The sequence below is a fragment of the Ammospiza caudacuta genome, chromosome 20, assembly GCF_027887145.1.
Source record: "Ammospiza caudacuta isolate bAmmCau1 chromosome 20, bAmmCau1.pri, whole genome shotgun sequence".
Taxonomy (NCBI): Eukaryota; Metazoa; Chordata; class Aves; order Passeriformes; family Passerellidae; genus Ammospiza; species Ammospiza caudacuta.
Genome location: NC_080612.1, coordinates 3,020,177 through 3,046,751, shown reverse-complemented (window position 1 = coordinate 3,046,751; position 26,575 = coordinate 3,020,177). Strand labels below are relative to the sequence as shown.

The 26,575-nt window shown below is 44.6% G+C and overlaps 1 protein-coding gene across 2 annotated transcripts in view; it reads left to right on the top strand.

Annotated features, from left to right (window-relative positions):
* Positions 1-26,575, top strand: part of AUTS2 (activator of transcription and developmental regulator AUTS2) — an 803,165-nt gene that overhangs the window by 546,803 nt on the left and 229,787 nt on the right. For both annotated transcript variants that reach the window (XM_058817763.1, XM_058817762.1), the window contains exon 5: positions 12,628-12,657. In XM_058817763.1, the coding sequence (XP_058673746.1) occupies positions 12,628-12,657 (30 nt within the window). The remainder of the gene's footprint in view (positions 1-12,627; positions 12,658-26,575) is intronic.

Below are 26,575 nucleotides of genomic sequence, written 5' to 3'. Positions count from 1 at the left end.
AGCTGCAAAGGGAGCACGTGGGCAGTGTCAGTAATGCTGCATTGGCCACAGCCCTGCACAGCACAGCTGCTGCTGGCAAAACTCCTGCATTTTCCACCACCCTCCTGGACAGGAATAACTTTTTGAGCACTGAGCTAAAAGCCAGCTGTTCAAAGCAATCCCTTGCCTTGGCTGTGACAGGTAATTTGCCACTGCTGATAACAGTCATGGAGCCTGTGATCATATTTTTGATATGGGAGTTTTTACCACTTAATCTGGGGGTAGGTTAATGCAGCAGTGGGGGAAAAGGACCCCTGTGACGGTGTTCACAGGGGTCCCAGGATGAGGCAGGAGGTGAGGATATGATTCCATCTTTCAGAAGGCTGATTTATTGTTTTATGATATATATTAAATTAAAACTACACTAAAAGAATAGAAAGAAAAGTTTCATCTCAGAAGGCTGGCTAAGCTAAGAATAGAAAAGAAAATAATGATAACAAAGGCAGCTGCCTCAGACTCTCTGTCCAAGCCAGCTGACTGTGATTGGCCATTAATTACAAACATCCCCATGAGACCAATCCCAGATGCACCTGTTGCATTCCACAGCAGCAGATAATCAATGTTTACATTTTGTTCCTGAGGCCTCCCAGCTTCTCAGGAGGAAAAATCCTAAGAGAGGATTTTTAATGAAAATATGTCTGTGACAAAACCCAACCAAACCCCAAACATTTTTCTTCTATCTGTGCTAGGAGAGCATTGGGGGTAAACTGAGGACCTGGTGTTCCCCAGTGGATATTTGTACAGGAGGATGGCTCTTAAAATAGATATTTGGGTCTTACCTGAAGCTGAGGGGCAGCAGAGGAACAGCTGGGGCTGGGCCAGGGCAGGTCAGGTTGGATTTCAGTCAAGGTTCTTCCCTTAGAGGTGCTGGCACTGCCCAGGCAATGGGCACAGCCCCGAGGCTGCTCCAGGAGCTCCAGGAGCTGCAGGGATGCCCAGGCTGGGATTGCTGGGGTGTCTGGGCAGGGCCAGGAGCTGGGCTGGATGATCCCTGGGGGTCCCTTCCAGCTCAGGAGGTTCCATGAGCCTCCCACTGCGTGCTGTGTGTCCATGAGCGCTGTGAGCCCCAGGCTGGGGGCACTGCAGAGGGGCAGGAGCAGCCTGGGAGCAGCAGCAGCTCTGGCTCAGAGCAGAGGGGGCTCACAGGGCCCTGGGGCTCAGTGCAGGAGGTGCTCAAGGACAGAGAGCTGGAGGAAGTGAGAGGTTCCCCCTCCTGTCCTGCTGGGACACCCCAAGGTATCACTGCTGCCACTGCTTGCTGGTAAAGGGGGGCTGCAGCGCTGGGTGCTCTGCTGGGCAGCACCCCCAGCTGTCAAAGAATCCCAGACTGGTTTGGGTTGGAGGGAGCTTAAAGCCCACCCAGTGCCACCCCTGCCATGGCAGGGACACCTCCCACTGTCCCAGGCTGCTCCCAATGTCCAGCCTGGCCTTGGGCACTGCCAGGGATCCAGGGGCAGCCACAGCTGCTCTGTTCAGCCAGGCAGCGATGAGGATTCTTATTCTCAGCCACTCCTTGAACAAAAAATGGCAGAGTTCAACTGATAAATCATATTCCTACCTCTAAAAAGAGAAATACAACTCCTGTTTTAAATTCAATTCTTATATTGCTGCATTCTGGGGGAAAAAATAATGCTTTCATTTCCTAATAAGAGATCACAGGTTCCAAATTGTAGAACTATGTACGTCAAAAAGGAAATTTGAGCCAGCGAGGCCAAAGTGTGCCATTGTCCTTACAATTTATATTTACTTGCTCTACATCTAGAATAATCCTTCTCTTCCCTCAGGTCTAGCACAAACAATTTATCAATTGTACAAAAGTGATAAAGGCAGCAATAAATAATAACAGTAATAATAATGCATAACAACTGTGCAAGTGATGAATTATAAAGCAGAGAGTGGAAAAGGGAATGAAAGCACAGCACAGAAGCCAGTTTGCAAGGCTGAGAACACAGGCTGAGCTATTTTTCTGGTGTTATGACAATGAGGAACATTTATGGGAGTTTGCAAACAGCTCAGAACACAAATCATTTTGTTTCAGGTTATATTTATAGGGCTTTGTTAAGGGGTTTTTAGTATCCATTAAAATCCAATGTTCAGAGGTTTATAGCTCAGCTGTTAAGGTCTTATCCCTGAGGATCAATTGTTTTGGGTTGTTTGGGGAATTATTATTACCATTATTATTTATACAATTCAGTTTAACTTATTTAGGCTACTGTGAAGACACAGAACACAGAAGCTAAAGAGGTCTTGATGGGGAAAGAAGAGAAAAGATGGATTTTTTTATTATTTATGTTTTGTTTCAGATACAATTTCCACATCTATTTTATCCTAGAAATCAGTGTTATCTCTCTTTGTGTGGGTTTCAGTAGCCATGTTGTGCTCAGAGTTGCTGCAGCCTGCACAAGAGAGCAACCCCTGAGCAGTACTGTCTGTGCTGGATTGCTGCTGCTCTCTGCTCATTGCTCTAAGTGAAAATAAAAATAATTTTCAGTTGGAATGATATAATTTTCCAGAGGTCATGCACTTTAGCTGGTGGAAGATGAGATCTATACTGAAAATAGGCATGGTGTGTCTAGGGCCTGATCCAGGTCTTAATGCTTTTTTCTTCTTTTTTATTTCTTCTATTTACTGAGACCAACATTCTCTGAGAAAAATGCCTTATTTTCCTGCACACTTTATAAACACATACAGTGGAAGTAAGCAAATCCTAGGGAATGTAGCATTTAATAGCCCAGAGAGATGAGAAGCAGAGGGTTGACAGCAGAAGGGAGTAAGTGACTTGCCTGAGGTGATCCTGATAGCCAGTGACAGAGGTGCATCTCCTGAGTCCTAGCCCAAGGCTATCTTGCCTCCATCATCTTGCTTTTCAACCCACAGTGCAGTATTTTTGGTGAGAGGTGAGTCAGATCCAAAGGGTATTGCTGGATCACTCCCAGTTAGGGGGATGTGGAAGGTTAAGGACCTGACACACAGGGAAAAGGGCAAATAAAATATCTGATAGTTGTTCCATAAACAAGCATGGGAGCAATGAACTGTGTTCTTGAGAAAAAAATTATATAAATTCTTAAAATGCACCTATCTTGGAATTCCTATAGTGACTGTTATTATTTAAATCGTTTTCTGTTGTACCCAGCTTCCTTTGAGGCAGTATTTCCCAGCTGTTTTTTGTTTAATTCTAAATATTCATGACATTAATTCTATTTAAGTCCTATGCTGTTATCTGAGACAAAATGTCAACATTATATGACAAACTGCTGTATCCATTGCTTAGAGTGTCCCCAAGGAACCTGTTTGATGTGGCTGACTATCAATCTCTGATGGAAAACCTGATTGACACCAATAAAAGCTTGGTAGTTCTCATTTCCCCATTTAGAATGATCCAAACAGCTCAATAGCCATCCGAGATCTTTAGAGTGTTTTTAGCCTGTGCATAATTCATCATCTCAATTATTGTGTTTTTTTAACTTCCAATTTTGGAATATCAGATCAATAGAGCATCCAGTTTACCCTTTCCTTTCTTGCTGCAGTCACACAGGAGCCCAGGTTCCTTTTGGGCCCTGGAGAGGCATCTTTGCATCCTTTTTGACATCCCTTTCCATAGGTTATTCTTTTTCACTTGGCTCTATGAAGTGTAAGCTCCAGACCATCCAAGATCTGTCATGCATGCAGAGGAAAACAAGTTGTTGCCTCCAACCTCTTGATTCTGTTCTCAAAGTTAACTCAACCCTCACTTAGCTGCTTGGGGTTTTTTTCTCGTTGTAATTTCTATTTCTGGCAGCGGTGAAGAAAGGAAGAGAGACTCTCAGACCCCAGACTGTGAATATAATGCTGACAGTAAGAAAAAACATTTAAGAGGAATCTCAGTGAGATACTGAGGTCAAACTTTGGCCATCTGGCAGTTGGGAAGAGCCATGTGTGAAGGCACGCCAGGCACCTGCTGAAGGCAGAGCTGCAGCAGCAAAGCCTTCAAAGATTTGCTGGCTGCTCTCAGCCCTCGCTTGGGTTTCATTTGTAGCTTCTCTTATCGAGCACAATTTCTAAATGAGGATGGTTGCTTCACTTTAAGGACGTACAAATGACTTGCCCTCACCTGTCAAGCATGATCCTTGTATTTTACCAGGCCCATTATGAACGCAATCTTTCTGTCGAAAATTTGCATACCTCCTTTCTTGAAAAGTAATGACAGCAATTTCTTTCCCCGCGCTCACTTTCTGAGTGTCTCATTTAACAGCACCTGGGAAACCGACAGGCGCAGAGATGAGAAGTGAAAGAGAGCAGTTGATTAAATCATCATCAAGTCGGGCCTCAGAAAGTCAATTCTGCTTCCCGTCTGCAATGATATCCTTTTATCTTAAAGTAATGAGCTATGGCACTTTTGCATCCGGTAATGCGATAAGTTCTATTAGCATGTTCCATTTGCTTCACAAGCAAGGGCAAGTCATTTCAGTAAGCTCATATCACTGCAATCAAAGCAATTGGCTTCACAGGCAGAGAAGAAAGAGGAAAGGCTCAGGGTGATTTTTATGGATCACAACACAGTGTAAAAAATAGATTCTTGTATTATTTTAACCCGTAACATGCTTTGCTTCTTGTCAATCAAGGTGTTTTTATTTCATTAGCCTGTAAGTACTTGGAAGACTCAAATTCCAAACAGAAGTCGTGAGCTAAGACCAGGAGTTCTGAAAAATAAGAATCTTTTCTTATACAGATAGCACCGACTAATGCAGTATTAGGCACTGACTTCATTAACCACTGATTAGTTTAAATCTTTCCTATTGACTTAGTCCATCAGTACAAATGCACATTTTTATTATTATTTACTATTACTTATTTTTTTGAACCTTGAAAAAGTATTTGTGAGTTGAGAGGATGCTAAACATGACATTACAAACTGCAAATTGCCATCAGTTGGAGAGGCTGCTAAAATTAACATGACAGCTGCAAGTTGCCTGCAGCCAGCAAGGCAGGTAAGGAGAGGGGGCAGCAAATGTGTATCCAGAGTGCCAGGGGAGAGCATGGAGGCATTTCTGCTTATGGAGCCCTCAGGAGCTGAGGCAGGGACTTCACCCTCCCGTTGCAACAGAGGATGACTCCCTGAGATCAGGATTCCTGTGTGTGTGTGTGGCTGGCAGTGCCTGCTGCCAGCTCTGCTGGGATTTGGGTGCCTGACTGGTGCTGGGCACTTTCTGAGGGTGCTGAGCTGTCATAGACACATTTTATGAAAAATCCTTTCCTTAGGACTTTTTCTCCTGAGAAGCTGAGAGGCCTCAGGAACAAAATGTAAACAATGATTATCTGCTGCTGCGGAATGGAACAGGTGCATCTGTGATTGGTCTCATCTGGTTGTTTCTAATTAATGGCCAATCACAGCCCAGCTGGCTTAGACTCTGTCTGAGACACAAACCTTTGTTATCATTCCTTCTTCTTCTATTCTTAGCTAGCCTTCTGGTGAAATCCTTTCTTCTATTCTTTTGGTATAGTTTTAATATAATCATAAAATATATCATAAAATAATAAATCAGCCTTCTGAAACATGGAGTCAGATCCTCATCTCTTCCCTCATCCTCAGACCCCTGTGAACACCATCGCACTGAGCTGAGGAATGCATGGCACTGTTAGTTTTCCATCTGGAAATTAAATTTAATCCTCTCCTGGCCCTGGTGGGAGCATCATCATGCTCTGGGCTTGGGCAGGTGTGGGGTCACTGGGCAGTGACACCATGCGAGCAGTGACACCTGGGCAGTGCCACCATGAGGAAGCTGCTGGATCTGTGGGATCTGGGCCACGGAAGGTGCAGTCACCTCCAGCCCCAGCTCCCTTTCCAAGGAACAACAGAAAAGTTTCTTCCAGCGCTGGTTGCACGTGTCCCTGGGGTGACACAGAGCTGGGGCAGCCTGGCAGGACAGGGGTGGCAGCCCCCAGCAGCTCCTGTGACACCTCCCCAGCAGCTCCCAGTGCCTCAGCTCCCAGCCTGTCCCTGCAGGGGAAATCCCTGCAAACACAGGGCCAACACAGCAGAGCCAAAGCTCACAACAGGGCTTGTCTGCCAGGCTCTGCCTGCAGGGAAATCCCCCCTTGGCTTTACAACAGCTTCACTGTGGTCTGCCAGGAATCTCTGGGCTTCCCACCAGGTGCCAAGGATGAATCCATGTCCTAGAGAAATGTAAGGTCCTTATCCTCATCCTTATCCTGAACAGCAATGTAATCCAGAATTTTCATTTTAATACTCAATATGTCATTCTTTCCAATCAAATCATTGTTTGGTTCATGGTACAGCTGAAAGGAACTACTAATTGTGTCATTTTATAATATAAAGCAATCATCAACATCCTGGGGCGGGGGGAAGAATGAAAAAGAATTGCGGCTGAAAAACATTGTAAGTTCTGAATATTTTTCTTGTAAGGGGCCCAAGATAACTTCAAATGTCCAAGACTGATACATTTCAGCTGAAGTAGTTTGGATAAAATGGAATTCAGATTAAAGGTCAACATTGCAATCTTTTGTCCAGACTTAGGTAATTTGTGTAAAATGGGACTTTTTTGGTGAATAATCCATAATTTTAGCTTTTAAGAAAGCAGACCTTAAACTTCTCAGACCATCTCTGTTTCAGAGCCATTCCTTCCAGTGAATCACAGTGGATAATGGTGAGGAATTGCTAAGCAGACTGTGATGTTAACCAATTTGTGAGATGCTATATATATATAAAAAAAATATATATATATAAGATTCCTTGGCAGGGAGCTCCATGCTGAATGCTTCTTGCAGCAAAGTCACAGATAGGAAGGAAAAAAGTGAAATTCTTGCTCTTAGTTTCTTTGTGGCTCTGCCAGTCTCCATTTCATCAATTAGAAAATTGCCCATTTATTCCCTGTCTGGGTCTCCTTTCATCTAGGAGATGTTTTTTTCTCCTTTTTTCTTGGAAGCAAAGGTCTAATTGTATAGCTAAAATACCATCTTTGCCCTTTCCTGGGCTGCCAGTTTGTCATTGGTGGAGAGATGGACAAGAATATTGTAAATGTCAGTGTGAACAGGCTGAGGTCTGGGTTTTCCCTCATTTTCTTCAGATTTCTTTTCAGCAGACAGATGAGTAGAATCACTTTGTTCAGAGCTGCCGTTGCAGCAGCTCTGACTCCTTTGGTGGCAATGATAAATGGCTCCAAGATATGAAATAGCTGTTCCAGCAAAGTCCATTGAGCAGAATAGAGAACAATGCCCTCCTCAATGTCATTGTACACGAGATATTCAATGATTGCCACTTTTTGCACAAGAATGTGTTCAATCAGCAAAGCACAGAGAAATCCATGGTGTTGCTTCAGCCTGAATGAGCTGGTGAGGTGGCTCAGACCTTTACTCAGCTTGATTTGGACCAGGCTCTCTCAAGTTATTAAAATGGGCTCAAATTAGAGCTGTCACCACATAGGGTGGCTGATTTTTGAATCGTGGCTTTGGGATCAGGCTCATTCCACGGGTGCTCTGGGAAATGTGCTGTGCATTTTAACTCTCTCCACCTGGGCCAGAGGGCTGGGGAGGTGCAGCTCATCTTTAACCTGATCTGCAGTTTCCTTTTTCTGCTAAAAAACACAGCAGCAATTATGCCTCAGCTGGGAATTGGAAAGTTCTTTTCCCACTTCCCACTGCAGGTCTGTGTGTGCAGACCCCACATTGCAGGGAATGCATCTGCTGCAGCCCAGGCTGGCTGCAGGGCTTCAGGCTGGGGCAGAAAAAAGAGATTTCTGGTTTGTTGGTACAGAGATCTTTTACCTTTGTCTGTCTTCTTCCTCACCTGGATTTGATTTTAGGGATAATTATTTGCATTTTGACTGCATCACACATGTGAAGATGCAAGTTTTTGGGTCACTGACTGTGATTAGCATTTCTGGAGCAGGGAGTTGCAAAAGGAAGCTTGAACACTTGGCACATGTGTGTGTGTCAGGTGATGTGATGGCTGGGGGCTTTGGTTATTGAAGGGATTGGAACAGTTTCAGTGATAACTCTGGCCACTTTGTGCAAATCACAGTCAGTCTGCCCTCATTATTACCCCAATTATATAGAAATTAGGAGCACCTTTAGCATTTCCATATGTCCTGTAAGATTTTTATCAATGAAGATCATTTTGAATTTTGCTGGTAGTCCCATAGGTCCTTTTGGGAAAACCACTGAGTCCCTTCTGGCCAGTACAAGACTTTGAGAAGCACAAAATACCCAATTTTCAGAGTCCTCCCACTGAGGAGCCTGTCAGACTGTGCTCTGAGAAGCTCTCACAGCATTTGGGACCACGGGCATGTGAAAATTTGGCCATGCAGGGGGCTGTGGGTGCTCAGCTGTGCCCATCTGGGCTTCACTGACTGAGCTGAGGGCTGGCCAGGGGTGGTGCAGGGCAAATCAGGCAATTTGGCTCTGGGCTCATCTCAAGCCTGGCCTGGGGGGGCTGTAATCAGTCACAACTTGTGCTCAGAGTGGAGACAGTAAGTGCCTTGAGCCTGTGAATCAGAGCAAGAAGCCTGTGTTTGTTCAGGTGTAAAATGTGTCTGCAGCCTCCTTGTCCTGATTTGCCACATTATCACCCTCAGCTTCCAGTGAAGCTGGTGGCAGTTATCCAAAAATCAGGTCATGCTATCTCTGAATGATATTTTGGATTCCCACTTATTTGCAGAATATTCCAAGGCAGCCTGTGCACAGAGCCATGGTTTCCTGAAAAAGGCATGGGAGAGCACTGAAAAATGAACTTTTTGTAACAGCCATGGAATACTGAAACACTGCCCAAAGCAGGGGCCAGTGCAAAGTATTTCCATTGCTGCAATTCCAGAACAGTCTGGTGCTCTGAGAACCACAAAGCACTTAAATCATTTCCCTCCTTCCTGTGGCCCTGGGAGGTGAGGAAATGCTGCAGGAATTGAGGAATTGAGCGAGCAGTGCAGGCTCTAGCCTTCAAATTGACCAGTAATTCTGAATAATCAACTTCACAGCTGTCAGCTTCAGTTCCCAAAATTCCCTCTCCAGCCATGGGGAGCAGTGAGGCTGCAGGAGATGGAAACACCTCGTGCTTCAGCAGCTCTGGGCAGAACGTGCATCCAGAGATGCAAATGAGGCCATCAGAGCAGGGGTGGCTGTGTGTGAGCACAGTGCTGACCCTCAGCCATGGGGACAGTGTGCACTGCTCCAGCTCTGTTTCCAGCCTGAGCATCAAACATCTTAAACAACTTTCCTCTCCCTTTTTGGCATTACTCCTGCACACAAACTGTGTGATGGTGGGAGTGCAGAATGTGCAGAATGTGCCAGTGCAGAGTGTGTCCTGCACACACACACACACACACACACACACACACACACACACACAGGTGTTACACAGATATACATCCCAGAGCAGTGCTCAGAGCCCTCCCACCCTGTCCCTCCCTTTTCCTCCCACCCAGCTGCTCCCCAGCACGCTGCATTGGCCCAGGACAGCAGTGCTGGGCACTGGGCTCTGCCCTGGTGCCCAACCCTCTGTGAGAGGGCAGAGCTGCCCCAGAGCCAGGCTAGCCACAGGCAGGGAGCTGTTTGCTGAGTGCTTTTATTGTCTTTGCAAAATTTATGAGCTGGAGGGCTCTGACCATCATCCCTCTCTGCCAGAGGCTGGCACGGAGGGCTCTGGAGGCCGGAGCTGTAAATTGGATGGTGCACTGCAGCAAAGTCCTGGGGTCAGTGTGGGAATTCAGTGGCAGGGATGGCAGCGTTTGCTCCCAGTGCCATGTGCAGCACAGGCAGGGTTGGCAGGCGCCCCAGCTGGCCCAGGCACAGAGCTGTCACTCCTGGGCACGCTGGGAGGGAGCAGGAGCAGCTTTAATGGGCTTGGCACAGCTCTCCTCCATCATGGGCACCAGTAGGGCTCGGTCCTTCGCCATATGCTGAGCTCTGGAGACAAGGTGCTGCTGGGTACTGCAGTAATTATTTGATGTGGAATTAAGCAGACCTTGAAATTAGAACTGGACTGTGGGAGAGCAGGAGGTGTGGAGTTTAACACTTTGCTGGAAATGGCCTCCCACCGACAGCGCTGTGCACATTCACTGGGCTGTGGGGAGCTCTTGGCAAATTCAGATGTCAGGGCTGGCAAGTTCTCTTCTCCCCAGGCACCTCCACGCTGAAGGGAACACAAAAATCCTGAGCTTTTCCAAGCTTATGAGTCAGTAAAAACTACAGCAGAGATTCTTTACATCAGACCAAAACTGGGCTGAGGGAGAGGCTGCAGAGTGCTCTGAGCACAGCTGGGTCACAGGACCCTGCTCCTGTGCCTGGCACCTGGAGTGGTGGTACCTCGAAACCCTCTGAACCCTGCTGCTCCAAGGGAATTGCCCCTGCCTGCTTAGACAGCCCTTTGCCCCCTTTATTTTCACTTTTACAGTCTGATCAAGACTTGGGGTTTGCCTGGAGGGTGGGCAGAGACACAAACAAAGGAGCAATTCCCCTTTGCTCCCTGGTTTGAAACACATAGGAGGTGTGAAAATGGATCCTGGGGAGCTCCTGGTGAGGGAGCTCCTGGCTCTGACCATCCAGGGGGAGAAGGTGACAGAGCCCAAAAGCTGAATTTTTCCAATAGCTGTGAAGCAGAAATAGTAAAAGGAAAATCTCTGTGACATTCATGCTTGTGAAATGCTCTGTGACTCTTGGGGATGTCCCGTGCAGGGCCAGGAGCTGGACTGGACGATCCTTGTGGGTCCCTTCCAGCTCAGGTGTTCTCTGATTCTGTGCCCTGATTTTCATGGATTAAAATCCATGAGCAGGTTTGCTTTTTTTGTAAATACAGGGCCTTGCTCAGCTTCACACCAAAATCTCCTACAGGCAGTCCTGATGAAGCCAAAATGCATTGTATTTATGGGGTAAGGTAGGAGTACTTTATATCAGTGCCATGCTGCTCTAGAAATGCTTTCCTTTTGTCACTTAAGTGGACTCTTCATTAATTCAGACACTGTGTGAGGTTTTCAAAATTAAACCTAAAATTGCCCCCTGTCTTCATGATTCTTCTCATTTGTTTTTACCAGAGTAAATACTCTGGTATTAAATAGGTGCAACTAGTGCTATGTAAATCACTTCAGTTATTAAATAAATTTCACTTCCTTTTCTATTTGAAATCAGCTGCAAGAAGATTGTAATTTTATCTCATCTTTCCTTCATTTAAAATTAGTTTAAAAATACCTAGAAATAGTTCTTGGTTCTAATTTGTTAGTACATAGCTCAGTGGTGTAGGGAAGGCACCTTTTCACCCCCTGTACTGATGAAGACAAGGGAAAAGCCAGTGAAACAGAAAAGTTATAATTAAACAACAGACAGAACATGAGTTGATTTGTGCAAATCAAATATGTGTATTTGTGGGAGTATTTGGCTCTGTTCACATCCCACTGTATAGTTAACCTTTGGAATTCACAAAATATAACTAATTTCAAAGCAATTTGGTTGTCTTACAAAAATACTCAAAGATTATATAAACACATAAAGACATAAATACATAAGGATATAAGTACATAAAGATATAAATACATAAAGATAGAAGTACATAAAGATATAAATACATAAAGATAAAAGTACATAAAGTACTTAACTGAGTGCTGTAAGAGCCTGACAGTCAGCTGCTCCTTGGGTAGGAAAGCCTGGGTCTCTGTTTGGTGATGTTTTCCTTGGAAATGTTTGCCATGAGATCTGCATAGCTCAGTCTTGAGTGATACAGAACCTCCAGCTGTAGATAGAAACAAAATAGAAACAAAACAGACCCACAGAAGGAGCTGCAGGTACCCAGAATTCAAACCTGTGAGTTCCAGGGTTCCCAGAGTCCTGTTTCCAACACAGCTTTTGTACTTCCAGCAAATGCAAACGTGGTTTGGGTTCTGATGCTTGTCTTTCAGAAATATTGAGTGGTCTAGTTCTGCTCTATTCCTACAATAGTAAAACTTACTTAAGAATTGAGCAATGGCACTGGATGAGTATCAAGACTCTTTAGAGTTACCAGTCAGCATTTTGTAAAATTGTGATGCCTGGGCTGCCCCCAGAGAGCCTGGGGGGATCAGTGGCTTGGCACATTCCTGCTTCCCTGTGATCTCTGCAATCTTCACTTCAGCAGCCAAAAGCAAAGGCACAGGGTGACCTTTGCTTGTGTTCCTGGAGCCTTGCAAAGGCTCCTCTGCGTGCCGGGCACACCTGAGCATCCCCATGGAGCCCCTGCAGGTGCTGGGCTGCAGCAGCATGAGGAGCACTGCTCATCCAAGGAAAACAAAGAAAACCAGCCCTCTGAGACTGATTTTCTTCTTCCCTGATCCAGTTTTGGGGTCTGACTGTGCCCCTGCACCAGCAGCTCCTGTGCCCCTGAGCTGAACTGGCAGAGGGTTTGCAAATGGGTTTGGTGTGTGCAGGGCAGCATTTCCATCATCCAAACACAGAAATGCATCCTCTGCAACAGCACTGGGGGAACTTCCCCCCATACAGTAACTGAACTTGTTCCTACAGGTTTGGTGCCCAACATTTGTGAATGTATCACCCATCTTGTTCACAGAAACATTTATGTTCTTTTTGTTGTAGCAAGCTTCTCTTACCTGTGCTTTTTCTGTTTTTGTGTTTCAGTGTGACAGCGACAGTGATCAAGAAGAAAAGGTAAGAAAGAAAATCAGCATGAGAGCAAAACTAATTTACTGGATTCCCTTATTCCTCTTAATCTATTACTTATTCAAAGTTTCTTCTTGGACTAATCTAAAGCATCTCTATAGCAAGAAAATTTCTGTCTCTAATTTAATTTTGGAATAGACCTCCAAGGAAAGAGAATTCTAATGAATATTTTGGAGGCCACACAGTTCATCCTGAAGCATATTGATGCCATGGTCTGTGTGGGTTGTTTATGAACACCAGTCTCACCACCAACCCTTTCCATGGCTACACTTCCCTTTGGAAGTTGTAGCAGCAACTGAGTCTGTTGGTAACCCTCACATTTGCACTTCTTAACAGTTATTTAATCACTGTTAGTGCCTGTTGTGCTTCTCTGCAGGCAAGGGCCTGCAAACTCCAACTGAAGTGTTATGGTTGATATATCTGTTTTTTAGAAATAACATTTGGAAACTGTGCATTAAGTCAAGTAACAGAACTTGCTGAGCACTGTCTCCATGATTTTGGGTTTCTAAGTGGGAAAGGGGAAAAAATTAATGCTGTAAGAGTCAAGCAATGGTCTCTGATCCTGCCTATTTTTTAAAAGAATAATAGCAATTAAGAACTGGTATCCATAATGATAGATATTTTTAGGCATTATTTTATGTTGTGAACAGACTAACCTTCTTTATTTGGAAAAACTGAAATAATTATCACAGAAAAACTGGTCTAATTTCTTTATTTCCTGGTTGAATTTTGTGATTTTTATTTGTATGTTGAGCCTTAAGGGATGTTTTGATAATGTAATCAGTTTTGCCTACTCTTTCCTTGGATAAATTGGGGAATGGAAGTCAGGGGAGGGTAAAATAATGTCAGGAAATATTGTTCCTATAATAATGTTGAACTGCTAAGAGTTTCATGAGTGGTTCTGTTAAGCAGCTCCAAGGCAGGCCAAGAAGAGGAGAGATGACCAGGCTGGTGTGCAGCTCACCCAACAGCCAAGTGCAAATATGCTGTAAAATCCAGAGGGAAACAATGAGTACAAAAATCACCCTCCATGAATTTAATCAGTTTTCTACAGGGTTTGTGTAACAGGAAGGAAATTTCCAAACCATTCTGTATATGACTTGCAAAGCTTTGCCCTTCAGCTCTTTTCCCAAGTAGAGGATCTTTTCCTCATGTTTCTTAATAATTTGCTAACTATGTTAAAGAACTGCTGTTTACTTTGAAATGCAATGATTTTCCTTGCATAAGGGAACTAATCACTGGAGTTAATCAGTGTGACAACAGAAAGGGGAGGTTTTGTTGGGTTTTTGCACAGAATATTAACCTGCACTTTTCAATATGAATTTTTAATGCATTACCATTACATTCCATCCTGTGAAGTGATTATTCATTTTCAGGATGTTCCTTATGCAGAGGAAGATGATAAACTGAATTTCAGCTTCTATGTTTATGGCACCCAGAACTAAAAGTGTAATTTCCTGTCACTGCAGCATTTATGGAGCTGAACCTCTGCCTGTTCCACTCATTTTTTTCCTCTTGCAGCCCTCCTGTATAAAAAGGCAGAGGCAGCTTTTGGGGATGGAGGGGAGATGCTGGTTCAGGATGAACAATGCAGACACTCAAGACTGTACCTCACATAGAACACCCCAGTACTTGTGTGAGCAGGATCTAAAATCCAGATGTGTATTCCATCTCTGTGATCCATATTTTCTGTAATGAAATGGGATTAAGTGCAGGCCCAAATATCCCTAAAAATGTAGTGCTTTTCAAATGTGTCAGAACCAGAGCCATCTTTGAGCTCCACAGCTCAGGCCCAGTTCTGAGGGATGACTGCTCACCCTGGCTTATTTATTCAGGCTGTGCTGGCAGCCCAGGCAAAGATCTGAAGGCCTTGTTCTGCTGTTAATTTGAATTCAGCATATGTAGCCTGTTATAAAATGCGAGACATCATCATTTGAGCAGGTCAAGCATATTCAGATGAAGACAAATGGTGCTTATTTGATTTTCTTAAAATCAGGAAATGAAAAAAGTGCTCTCTGGAGAAATCATGTTCTGCCTGACTTAGATGATAGAGCAAGGCATGTACCCCAGATAAGAACAGGCACTGGTGGCTGGGTTTTATCTCTGAAGGACGGTGGGGACTGTCAGCTCGCTGACATGTGCATTATCCATGTCATTTTAAACAAAGTGACCTGCAGGAAAGTGCACTCTGCCGTGACGTGATAATGGGCTGCTGGATGACAGGTAAAGTACACACTAGAAAGGAGGCTGTGCGTTATTCCTTTATTTAACTGACAAGTAGAAACTTCTTTTCTTCAGACAGGCAGGATCTTTTAGATCTCTTTCAGAAGATTTTTGAATTCCTGCTTTAAATAAAATAGCATTTTTAGGACAAAAAGTTCCTGTGAGCACACTGCAGTGGGAGAAGGGAGGGTGGTGGGTCCTGGCCAAGGGAGCATTTCATCAGTGGTGCCCAACATCCTCAGTGTTCATTAACAGCCAGGAGAGCTGGGGGTGCTCAGCAGGGTTAGAGGTTTGAAGATCCTTTACCCAAAGCCTTATATCATGGTGATATTGGCCCCCAGCTGTGGAGCTGTTCTGGCAGTGAATTGACAAATTGCTCTTGGTGGGACCTGGCTCGGTGTGTTCTGAGGGATGTGGAGTTGTGCCCCTCCCAGCAGACACAGAATGTTTGTGGGAAGAGCAGATCTGCTCTCCTTTAGGACTGTCTATTGCAGATTTTGATACCCTGTTGTGTACAGAATGCAGGGTTAATTGCTGCACAGCAATTCTCTACTCACCCTTCAGACAATGCAAAGGAAGCTCTTCTGCTTCATTTAGGATTTTTGAGGGCAAACCCCCACTGATCCTCCACGGGGGATCCACAAGGGGTAGAAATAATGCACACAGGTACACATTTCTGCTAGAATAAATCAAACCTGGACTCCGGGAAGAATCCAGAGCCTTTGAATGAAACACGGCAGATGAGTGTCAGGAAAGGCGTGTGACAGATGGAGGGGCTGAAGGGTGAGCTGGTTGAAGGATGGGCCACTGAGAGCAGCAGAATGAGGGCAGGAGCAGGAGCTGGGAGCCTGAGGAGCAGCTGGATGGAGAGGGGTGGCCGTGGCAAAGGCACTGCCTCAGCCTGGTCCTTCTCCCTCACCTGGATCCATCCCTATCTGGCTGATATCACAGCTGATATCTGATCTCTGCTGGGTGATGGCTGTGCCTCCCATCCAGCCTCTAATTGGGAGCCACTTTCTGTCTGTGTCTGCCCTCAAAGGAGAAATTTCTGCAGAGCTTTCTCCTGAAGAAGAAACAAGGATATTTAATTGAAACAATGCTGCAGCCCCTGCTTAGTGGTGTTGTAGCTAAGGCTGTGTCAGCACCTCAATTTTAAATGACATATTTTGGGTGGATAATTTGTCTATTTATATAGATTCATGCTCCTTCACTTCAGTTTGACACACAGGACTGGACTGGAGCACTCAAAGTAGACATTTCACCCTCGTGTTGCTGAAAAGTCTGAAGAGGTAGCAGGCATGTCTGTGGAGGGAGAGTATATTTGGAATACTTGCATCAGAGTGAGAAGCACTAATTCTTAGAGAGATGTCACTTTCCATCCTGGGATCCTTTCAGCAAATGCCACTGGGATTTCTTACTGAATCAAAAAAAAAGTCTGGATCCCAGGGGAACTCCGATTTTCTCCATTAAAAAGTCTGTCAGTCTTACTCTTTGAGCAGGTCTCCAGAGCTGATAGTCTAAAATTAGGGCAAGCTATTGCACAGCTGACAAATTTAAGTGCAACTGTATTAGCTCTTGATATCTCGATACAATCTTATAAATTATACCCATGGTAATTAATACAATATTAAAAACATAACTGCAAACACAAAGTTTGTCTTCTGGAAATCAAAGGAAATCATGTTTGGAAAAGACATACCAGGGTCTGAATGTGCCAGGGGTTTGCATCTGTTCACAAACCAAAGGGAGGGATTGGGATTGGGATTGGGATGGGTGGGTGTTGTGCTTGCCAAGGAGCCTGTGCTGGTGGGACTGTGTTGCTTCATTACTGTTCTCTTTGAAAGAAAATTTTCTTCTTTGAAGAGAAAAGTACTGTGCTGTTAAAAGCACTAAGAGAGCTGAAGAATGATCTCACTTGAATCAGATTATTTTTAATGATAATGCTGATACATCTGATTGCTTTAAATCAGGTACAAAGGATGGCATGGCAAGTTATGGCATGGGAAATACAAGTTATGGCATGGGAAATACAAGTTAACACCAAGTTAATACTATAACTTGGTATTTCCCATACCATAGCAGAGTGTATGGTATTTCCCATTACGGCATAGGAAATATCATAAATGACTCTGCTATGCCCAGGTAAAAGGGATGGGGGTGGCTGTTGTGCCCCAAAGCATTCACACCTGCACCCTCTGTATGTTTCTGCACCACTTTTGGCCAATTATTTTGTGTGTGGGCTTTGGAGAGACATTTGGCAGGAGCATTTTGGCAGATGTGTGTCTCCCAGTTTATTGCACAGGCTGCATTTCAGTGTTTGGGGGTTAAATAACCACACAAACAAGTGTTTATGTGTTTGTGTGTGTTTGTAGTTCTTCCCAACTCTGCAAACTTGACTGATTTAGGTAGTAATAAATGCTCTGATAAACCAAAGAGGAACTTGGGAAGGGCCTGCTGAAACCATGTCAGTGCATGGCTCTGGATAAATGCAGAGTTTGCTGGTGATGAACTTCAGGAGCTGATTCCTCCTGCCCTGCAGAGCTGGAATGTCCCTGCTGAAAGCACAGAGCAACCTGCTCAGCTGGGCAGAGCTGCTCCCTGTCCTGCTCACCCCAAGGCATGGGTAGGACACAGCAAATTGTCCTTTCCAGGGGAGCAGGAAAAACCCAGAACAACCCCCACCACTAACTGTGCTGGAAAATAGAATGGCAAAGCAGGCAGCAGCTTTGCACAGGGCTGTGTTCTCTCCATTCTGCAAAAGCTTTGTCATAAATGGATTAAATGGTGGTGAAATTGCTTTATGACATCTTAGATACAAATGTAACATATATTTCATTTTTAAACAGGTGCAATTCACTCTAGTGTGAGCATGTGCATCAGTTTGGGATTTTTTTTTAGTAGGGTGCTTGGAAACAAAACTGTATTTGGGATATTTTTTCCTCACCCCTGGGAGGAATGAGGGAAGGAAGAGTTTGGTACCATTTCAAGGGGGAAACATCCCCCAGGATGGTGCCAGACTGTGGCACAGAGACAGCTGGGAACCAGCTACAATTATACCACCAGAGCCCTGCAGTGCTACAGTAATATCTCTGCTCTTCTTATGGTTTAAAACTCTGCCAGGGCTTCCCTTTGGTGTTTATGCACTGCTGGAGTATAAATAATAAATTAAAATTTTCCTAGTCTGAAAAACTTTAGTCATAAAGGGAACTCTGAGCATTTATTGAGCCGTTGAAAGAAGGGCCTGCCATCAGAGTTGGGGTTTTTTCATCCTGTTCCTCACACTTCTCAACCCTAAGTGCAGAAGAAATGCACTACCCAACTCCCCCAGTTCAGAAGGGAGAAGCCAGGTGAAGGTTCAATACAGGAAAATGTGAGTCCAGACACAGAAATGAAATTAAGTGTCAACAAAAAACATCCCACAAAGCTTCACACACTCAGATTGTGAATATCTTCCTATTGTAGTTACTCAAGTCTCTTATTTTATGTAGTATTGGTATTTCCCATGCCATAGTAGAGTGTATGGTATTTCCCATTATGGAATGGGAAATACCATAAATAACTCTGCTATGCATGTGTCACATTTAACTTATTCTCTAGGTATCAGAGAATTTCAGGTATTGGAGGAACTGAACTCCTCATAAAACTGTAACAATAATTAAAAAAAAAAACCCAACCCAGACAGGCCTTCATTAACCCCCAGTGAGAAACTATCGTTTATATGAAGATTGACAATTATATTGTATAAGATTGATGACTTATATCATTTATATAGGAAGATTGGGGGTGGTTTTTAGATAAAACTTCAAAATGTAAAGTGTGTCAACTCCAGTCTAGTAAGGAGAAGAAAGAAATTGGTGTGTGGCCTTATGTTGTGTGAGACATTGATGTTTCTCCCAGTCAGGGAACAGCATGGAACCACTGGGTGGTTCCTGAGGGCTGGGAGGCCCTGAGGGTCCTGAAGGCTCAAAATGGGCTTTATGAGGGAGCTCTGGGGGCTGGTGGGGGATCCTGCCCTGCCCAGATCAGATCTCTGGGTTCTGGGGCACAGCTTGGGCTGGCACATGAGGGCTGAGGAGCTGCCAGGCCGTTCAGCCTCTCAGTGCTCCAGGAAGGGCAGAGCATTGCTCACAATGGTTTCCCTCAAAAGGAGGGAGCTGCAAACTCCTCAGATGGTGGCTACCAACCACCACGTTTGGCAAACAGGGGAAACAGTGGCTGAGAACCCAATTTCCATCAATTACTTCAGGTCGTGGGATACTGCTGTCTTACTGTTTGGCACATATTTATTTTGGCTAAGGGTAGGATTAGAGCCACCATTCCTCAGTATTATTCCAAAAACTATTTCTACAAAGCTGGGATGTTTCCCACCAGGGCGTTTTACCCTGCATATTTGTACAGGTGTTGTCTTTTTAACTCTGCAGAACGCAGCACCCTCACCTTGCCCCAGGGGTGAAAGATCACCGGGCTCCCCGTGCTAGCCGGGCTCGGGAACTGTTCCTGGCTGTTTAAGGCCCATTAGGAGGGAAGATAAGGCTCCTTTTTATTCATTTGCCGTGGCACACAGCGGGCCCCCGCGGTTAGAGTGGCAATAAAGCGTGTTTGCTGTGAAGGATGCGGCGTTTGCAGGTGGGGCCGCTCCGGGCCGGTCCCGTCCTTTGTCACTTTGTCACCGCTGTCACTGGCACAGGGACCCTGTGCTCCTGCCCTCTCCCCTCCCCCAGCCCCGCTCCCCTTCCCTTTTTCTTTTTTTCTTTTTTTTTTTTTTTTTTTTTTCCTTTGGTACCCATTTCGTGTAGAAAATTTGTATTTACTTTGGGAGTGTAATTTGTTCCTCCTGGATAATGTGACCCTTAGCGGAGCTGGATCATGGGTTAGTTGAAGTGATATTTTCCGCTAATGGTAGTCGTACATCATTGCTGTCAGCTCGGGTTAGGAGGCAAGCACATTACAGCTCCATTTTACCTCTGCAGGCATCTGGGATTATTTGCCATAACTGAGTATGACATGACCACACTACAGAGTGCATTAAAATTTTACTAGCTGCTCAGGCAAGTTCCTTTGCTCCAGCGTGCCTGCAGGCAGCTGCGGTGATGGATACCCCGGAGCTCCTGCCTTGCTGCACCAAGGATACTCAATGTCAAGGGCCCAAAGAGGTTCTGCCCTCCCCAGGGCCCGAGCCCAGCTCCTGGCAGTGAGTAAACAATGCAGAGCTGGGGCAGGGCAGGCAGGTTGGCACAGATGCCTCTCTGAGGGTCCCTGATGCGCTGGAAGCCCCAGCGCTGTCACATCAGTGTCTTGAGACACTGCTCAGCCACCAGGGCTTATAAAGTGTCATTTGCAGGCTGTCTTGTGAGGATAAAAATAAAACCATTGTATGAATATTCAAACTGATAGCAAAAAGCATCCAGGGCTGTGGAATGGTATGTGTTAAATGTGTAACAGGCATGCAGCATGGTGCGTAGCCAGTATGGAACATGCAAATGCAGCAAATGCTGGTGTTATGAGTGTATGCTCATGTTGCACTCAATTTTGTGCTCTGTGCATATGTGCAGAGTCATATTTACACCTGTAGCAGCACACACCTGTGCCCAGTATTTTAATTTTTTATCGTTTTTATATAAGCAATCACTGGATTCAAACAGGACTTGAGAATACCAGCCATAGTTTATCTGCATGTGCATTATTTTGCAGCGTGTGTTTTCATGTGTACAGATGCCTGCTATGAAAATCATAGACATTGCTTTCATCGAACATATCTGTTTATATAGATGTACATTATTTGCAATGTGTCTGTTTGTATATATTGACATTCCAAATTAGAGGTATAGCTATACAGAGAAATGTGTGCTGAGGAAACTTGGGGGAGAGGTTAAATTGAACATAGTAGTGGTTTTAAATGCTTCTTGAAAAAGCATAATATAAACCCCATGATAATTTTATTGCAGCCTCCTGGTGGTTTTATAAATATCTACAACACACGTCTGCGCTGCCCACAAGCTCTCCTCCCTACAGCAGCACTAATATCTATAATAATTTCAGGCAAAAGGTACATAGTTATAGAGGGTGTTTCTGTAAGGTAAGCAGGGATTCTGTGTGTTTGAAATCCTCCAAGTTGGTCTCTCTGTCCTCATTGTGTTGTTCTGTGAATTAGCAGATGGAGGAAGAATGGAAAAACCCCAGTTTGGTTTGTTTAGCTTTTCTGTTTTCTCTTTTGAAGTGTTTAATTGCATTTGTATTCACTGTGAGATGAGAAGAGGGATGGGGCAGGCAGAAGATTGTCTGGGCTCACAGAGTCATGGAATGGATTGTGTTGGAAGGGACCTTAAAGATCATCCCATTCTACCTCCAGAGTGCCCTGAATCCCCACCTTTCCCTGTCCAACCCTCCCATCCCAGGTGCACTCCACCTTTTCTGAAGTGTCCAAGGCCAGGCTGGACAGGGCTTTGAGCACCCTGGAACAGTGGGAGGTGTCCCTGCCCATGGCATGGGGGGAATGGGATGGGCTTTAAGGTCACTTCCAGCCCAAACCATTCTATTTCTGTGATCTAGAGCCAAGTTTCAGGATGTGGTACTGATTTGCAGGTTTTTTTGGTATAACACATTCCTGGCAATAAATATTCCCATCCTAATTGCAGCACTCGGAGCCAAACTTTATTATATGCCCAAGAGTTTTACCTGTGCCTGGATTGTAGGATTTGATTCTCAGTAGGGGAGGAGAGAAGAAGAGATTAAAGATTAAAGCTGGTGATGTGCTCAGTGCTGTACAAGAAACAGAAGAGACACTTTCAGACATCTCTAAGGATAACATGCAAATTCCTAAAGCCTTCCCAGCAGCTTAGATCACAGTAAGAAAGACATTCCAAATGATAGATAGTTTTGCTTGTTCACTTTATAGTGTTACATCTCCTTTTTTATGTGTAGCAAAACTTTTATCAAAGTCCCTCCATGAAGGGTGTACGTGGGAATGCCAGGCAAGATTTCACTTTCAGGTGCCACTGGCACAGAGTGAGTGAAATCACAGAGTGGTTTTCTGATCTTGCACGTAGCAAGTTGTGATTTCAAGCTCAGGGAAGATGTGTGTCTGTGTCTGCACACAGTGCATGTGCCCACATGCTCTCTCTGTCCTGAAAGATGAGAATTTTAAACTCAATTTAGAATGTTTGAACCGATCTCTGAGTAGGCTGAAAAGTTTTGTCTGTTATTTCACACAAGTCTGTACACAATTCACACAGAAGTAAGATGAGATGTCCTGAAAGGAAATCTGTGTCCTGAAAGGTGCTGGCTCAATTCTTGTGGTCAGCACAGCCCCATGGAGCTGCTGTTGGTTAGATTGGAGATTTGGAGTTCTTACTGGTATTGATGAGTGGACACGTGTGAGCTGTGTGTGTGGAGACAGACAGAAATTCAGTCTGTGGATCTTGGAGTCTGGCCATGGCCAAACATATCTAGGTTATACAAAGTGTTCTTTAAGGATTATATGTTATTCAAGCATAATATTCATATACACTTTATGCTCTTGAATAACATCTGTTTTTCATTACAAATCAGGTTTTATAATCATGTATGAGGCATGCTCCCCATTCCTGAATGTCTGTTCTCACTTTTCCTTGAAAAGGAAAAGGCTTGGGATTGAGAGCTGAGAAGGTGAGACATTTCTTTGGAAGTTTCTTTAGAAAGAGAAGGGAAAAAAATACATACAGAACAAAGTTATGGCAGTTATTTAATGGTTTTAATAGTCTTGGAGGCCACAACACATGTAACCATCTCAGGTTTCTCACAAACATATCCAAGGACAGGCTGAAAACAAGGAGACAGGAAATTAAATGCATGCACTGATGAATTGAGAAGGATTCCAGCAAGGACCGTGCTGCTTCTCTAAATACTTCTCTCCATGTGGCTCAGGGAGGGCACTGTGGACCTGGAAGTGGTATAACACAGCTACCATGTCTCTTGGATTCCACAAATTCCCCAAGCAGGGCACAAGTGAGGAGAAAAACACGTGGTTTGAATTAGAGTTGGGCCTGCAGGTACCAGCAGAGCAAAGATCATTCTGGGCTCTCATCTTCCCCTAATCCAGGGCAGCTTTGGCAAAACCTCTCCCTCGCTCCTCCCTTGGGGCACTGCCAGCCAAGGAAACCCCTTGTCCCAAAGGCTCTGCTGCTCTGTCACCCTCCAGTGAGCCCCTGGGTTCTCTGGTGGAAGGAGATGGCTCTGAGATGGCAGAGATGTTCTGGGTCAGGGGGTGGAAGTTTCTAGAAACCAGCTCCTGGCTGGTGTAGGTGGGGAGCTCCATGAATGTGCTGGAAGCATCTCAGAAAGCACCACACAGGAAAACAGGAAAATCTCCAAACAAGTTTATCTGACACTGGCAGGTTCTGCCAGGCTCCCAGTGTGGGCACACTCTGATGTGGCCACTGGTCTGCGCACTGGGAGCTACTGGGGAGCTGGACTGGGCAAGAACAGTCTTTGCTTTGGAAATGAGGGTCAGCCTGTGGGCACTGACTCCTCCAGGCCTTTTTGTGACCTCTCTAAAAGTCTGGAATCACTTGCAGGCATTACAAAGATGCCTGGTTTGTAATTTTCTTTTAGTAGGAAACACCAAGAAGGTCTTTTTGTCTTTAAAAATTGCCTGGGCTTTGTAATTCATGCTGATCTCTCTCCTGAAAATGCACCACTGAATTTCTGGGCTTTGCAGGCTGCCTCAACATCCTATTGCAGCTGACTCTGGACAGGCAGGCAATATTAAACAAGGTTGTTCATTCATAACAAAAGCATCCTAATTGAGTTACATTATTACATTAACTGTAGCAATCAGATTGAACCAAATCACTGAGCGATAATGTCATTTTCCAGGGTATCATTTGTAGGAACCAGTTGTCTGTAAGATGCAATAACTCACTTAATCCTGTGGAGTTTATGGTGACTTATGTATCATATCAAATTCCTTACTTTCAGGGAAAAACTGAGCAGTTAATGCATGGCTGTGAATGTGCAAGTGATGAATTTATGGAGAAACATTTAGCAGATCCTAGACAAACTGAGGAATGAGTGATAGTCTATAATAATCTCAGAGAAAGGGGCTGTTCTAGGAACGGGTAAGACATGAAACATTTTCAAACTGTGAACTTCTGCCAACACATGGGTGGCACAGTTTGTTTCAGGGGCTGATAGATGGCTGCTTTATTGGCTCTGAGCTGCCCATGGAGCACAGATCCTCAGCCAGAGACAGGGAAGGAGGATAGAGGTGAATTTTGGACTGTGCACGCCAAATGTTTACAAGCAACCTCATTTAGAAAACTTGGTTTCTGATGGCATTTTTATGTGCTGCCAGGACACTGCTGGGGATTCCTGTTAATGCACTTGGAGATTTTTTGGTTGGTTGGTTCTGCAAAATCATGAGGAGAGGAGAGGAGAGGAGAGGAGAGGAGAGGAGAGGAGAGGAGAGGAGAGGAGAGGAGAGGAGAGGAGAGGAGAGGAGAGGAGAGGAGAGGAGAGGAGAGGAGAGGAGAGGAGAGGAGAGGAGAGGAGAGGAGAGGAGAGGAGAGGAGAGGAGAGGAGAGGAGAGGAGAGGAGAGGAGAGGAGAGGAGAGGAGAGGAGAGGAGAGGAGAGGAGAGGAGAGGAGAGGAGAGGAGAGGAGAGGAGAGGAGAGGAGTGTCAGACTGTTCAGAATATTATAATATTATAATATATGTAATATTATATGTTACATATATAACATATAACATATAATATTATAACATATATAATGGTATATATTATATATTATTATATTATAATATTATAAATTAAATTAAATTTTGTTTTAAATAAATTTTATTCATTTATTTTTAAACCATATCTATTGAATTTTAATATACTTATTATAAATCTTATTTTTTTATTTATAAAATAAATTATTATTTCTGTAAATAAACCCTTCCAGCCCTGTGCAGTGCAGCCCCTGTCATGGTTACACTCCCAGGGTCACTTTGCTGCTGGTGCCAGTGCCCACAGCAGGGCAGGAGGGCTGCTGAGGGGGGCAGTGTTAGGGGTACTACAAGGATGGGCAGTTGTATTGAATATGGCAGAAATCCACAGCATCTTGTACTGCCAGGAGAATACAAAAATGCTGGAAGATGGTAGTTATGATGTTAGTGTGTCCTCAGAAATGCAATGGAAGAGCAGCTCCACCAGACTCCTGCAGGATCACCAAGGAGCTTCTGTTTCTCTCTCCTGGTCCAAGAACAAGAGCAGCTCTGACCTTACTCCTTGCATGGTCTTTGTCTGTGGCTCCATTTCAGTGTAAATATAAGGTTCAAGACAGGAGACATTTGGTAATAGAAGACTGAAATCCAAGTAATATTCTACTGTTTTTGTACTGCTGTTTCTTGGAGCAGCCCTCAGAAACCCCATCCACACTGGGCTCCTTTGGACCTAGGCACAGGGCAGACAGACAGACAGAAGCCATCCTTACTCCCAAATCTTTTGGTATAAATTAATGATATTGTATGACAGTAAGGGGGCATTAAATACAAGTAAAGGTAAACTTTGAATGGGGAATGGTTCGGGTTGGAAAGGACATTAAAGATCATCTTATTCCTCATGAATAAATAAATAATTTCTGTCAGGAAGTACAGGTCTCCCAGATTCCATGTCCAGCATTCAGAGTCTTGGTTTGGTTTATGTCTGGTTTGGTTTTATTTCTTAGTTTAGTGGCTGCTGTTGGTGCTTTGTGTTTTGCTTTTGAAGCAGGGCTGCCCAAGTGCCAAGGGGACAGGACATGTGGGGGTCAGGGTGTTCTCCAGGACATTCTGGAGCCCAGCAGTGCTCCCTGGGGTCCGAGATCTTCAGGATCTTCTGATGCTGCTTGTTTTCATCCCAGCCACATTCCCTGGGGCAGAAGGCTGCCCTGTGGCAGGTTTGCTCACAGAGCATCTCCCAGGGCTGCTGGGCTGCAGGGGCTCCTGCCCTGCCCACAGCTCTGACCAGCCTCTGTAGGACTGCTGCCTTTTAGGATTCACCCCCTTAAAACCCACTGTGGGATGCCTGAAGCTGAGACTCTTGGCCCAGAATGTGATTTCTGGGGGTCCTGGGGCAGGAAAATGAGAGGTGGGCACTTGGCACTGTGCATTCCTGGGGTTTTAGCTGATGTAACAACTGGGGCACTTTTGTGTGTTTCTTTTCTGCGCCTGATTGATATGTATGGTTACAAAATACTTATTTAAATTAATGATTGTCTTTAAGTAATTTAATGCTTGTTTTTGTTAATGGGAAACCTGACTAAAGAGCTTTCAGTGAGCTGCTGTAGCAAATCATTACACACTCCCTGCTACTTCCTGTGGTCACATTAATCAGAATGGACTCATTGGCTGCTAATGCAGATGCTGCATGTAACTCAGCATAAATTTCATTGTAATTTACCAATAATGAGTGTCCACTTATTCTAAAGTGCTAATGACACAAAAAATGAATTCCATTTGGTGTAGGGGTCACCCTACTTTACAGACACTGAGGAAAACAGAATGGTTTGGATGGAAGGGACCTTAAAGACTCTCAATTCCAGCTGGTGCTTCACAGCTCAAAATGGCCACAGCGCTCCAGGGACACAAGCCCAGCAGCATTTCTGCAGATATTTCTTAAAACACAGGTGGTGTAGGGACTGGTTTCCCTTCTAGATTTAGGGACAAAGGCTGTGTGTCATTT